The sequence below is a fragment of the Egretta garzetta genome, unplaced genomic scaffold (genome assembly GCF_000687185.1).
Source record: "Egretta garzetta isolate BGI_Z169 unplaced genomic scaffold, ASM68718v1 scaffold287, whole genome shotgun sequence".
NCBI lineage: Eukaryota > Metazoa > Chordata > Aves > Pelecaniformes > Ardeidae > Egretta > Egretta garzetta.
In genome coordinates this window covers 10463256-10463851 of record NW_009260435.1, presented here as the reverse complement: position 1 = coordinate 10463851, position 596 = coordinate 10463256, and the positions used below count along the sequence as shown (strand labels likewise).

The following is a 596-nucleotide window of genomic DNA, read 5'->3' as shown; positions in this document are numbered from 1 at the left end:
CAAACGAGCAAGTGTTCAATTTAAATTTCCATTGAGGAAACATGAATTGAGGGGTTTAGCGTATCAGCACTATATGCTGTCAGATTGTAAACCAGTAAAAGTTTTGGATGATTAAAGTACTGTATTCTTGTTGTGTTTTTGGGGGTTTGTTTGTTTAAGCAGTACACTGACTTGCTTAACGTTGACCCATGCCTTTATATCAAACCACTCCTTTTTCTTCTCCAGTAGGAAAGTGAGTGACCGAATGGCACCTCTGGAGGCAAAGGGCCCCTGCTGTGGAACTTGGATCTCCACACAGCAGGCAGCAGAAAGATGCGCAAGAGCCCGTAAGAAACGGGTGGGACGTTGGGGCGCTTTGTGCAGCGTTATTTCGGCCACATGTGGCAATGGGAAGGTGTTCAAAGGCAGACAAATCACGATCCTTGTCTTGGACACAGCGTGTACCACTCTTCTGCCTGCCTCGGCTGAGCGCGCAGCGTCTCCCCTGCGGAAACACGGTGGGATGAGCTCCTCTCCCCTTTGGCGCCAAAGGGCCCGGGGCCGATGCTGGCGTGGGCCCCGAGCACGGGACCGGTACCGCACGCGTCCTGCAGCCG

At 52.3% G+C, this 596-nt stretch overlaps 1 protein-coding gene across 1 annotated transcript in view; it reads left to right on the top strand.

Moving 5' to 3' along the window:
- The first annotated feature begins 244 nt into the window (after positions 1-244).
- The window catches only part of LEO1 (LEO1 homolog, Paf1/RNA polymerase II complex component), a 16678-nt gene continuing 16326 nt past the window's right edge, over positions 245-596 (top strand). Inside the window, exon 1 of the mRNA XM_035899547.1 lies at positions 245-337. Within this exon, the coding sequence (XP_035755440.1) occupies positions 245-337 (93 nt within the window). The remainder of the gene's footprint in view (positions 338-596) is intronic.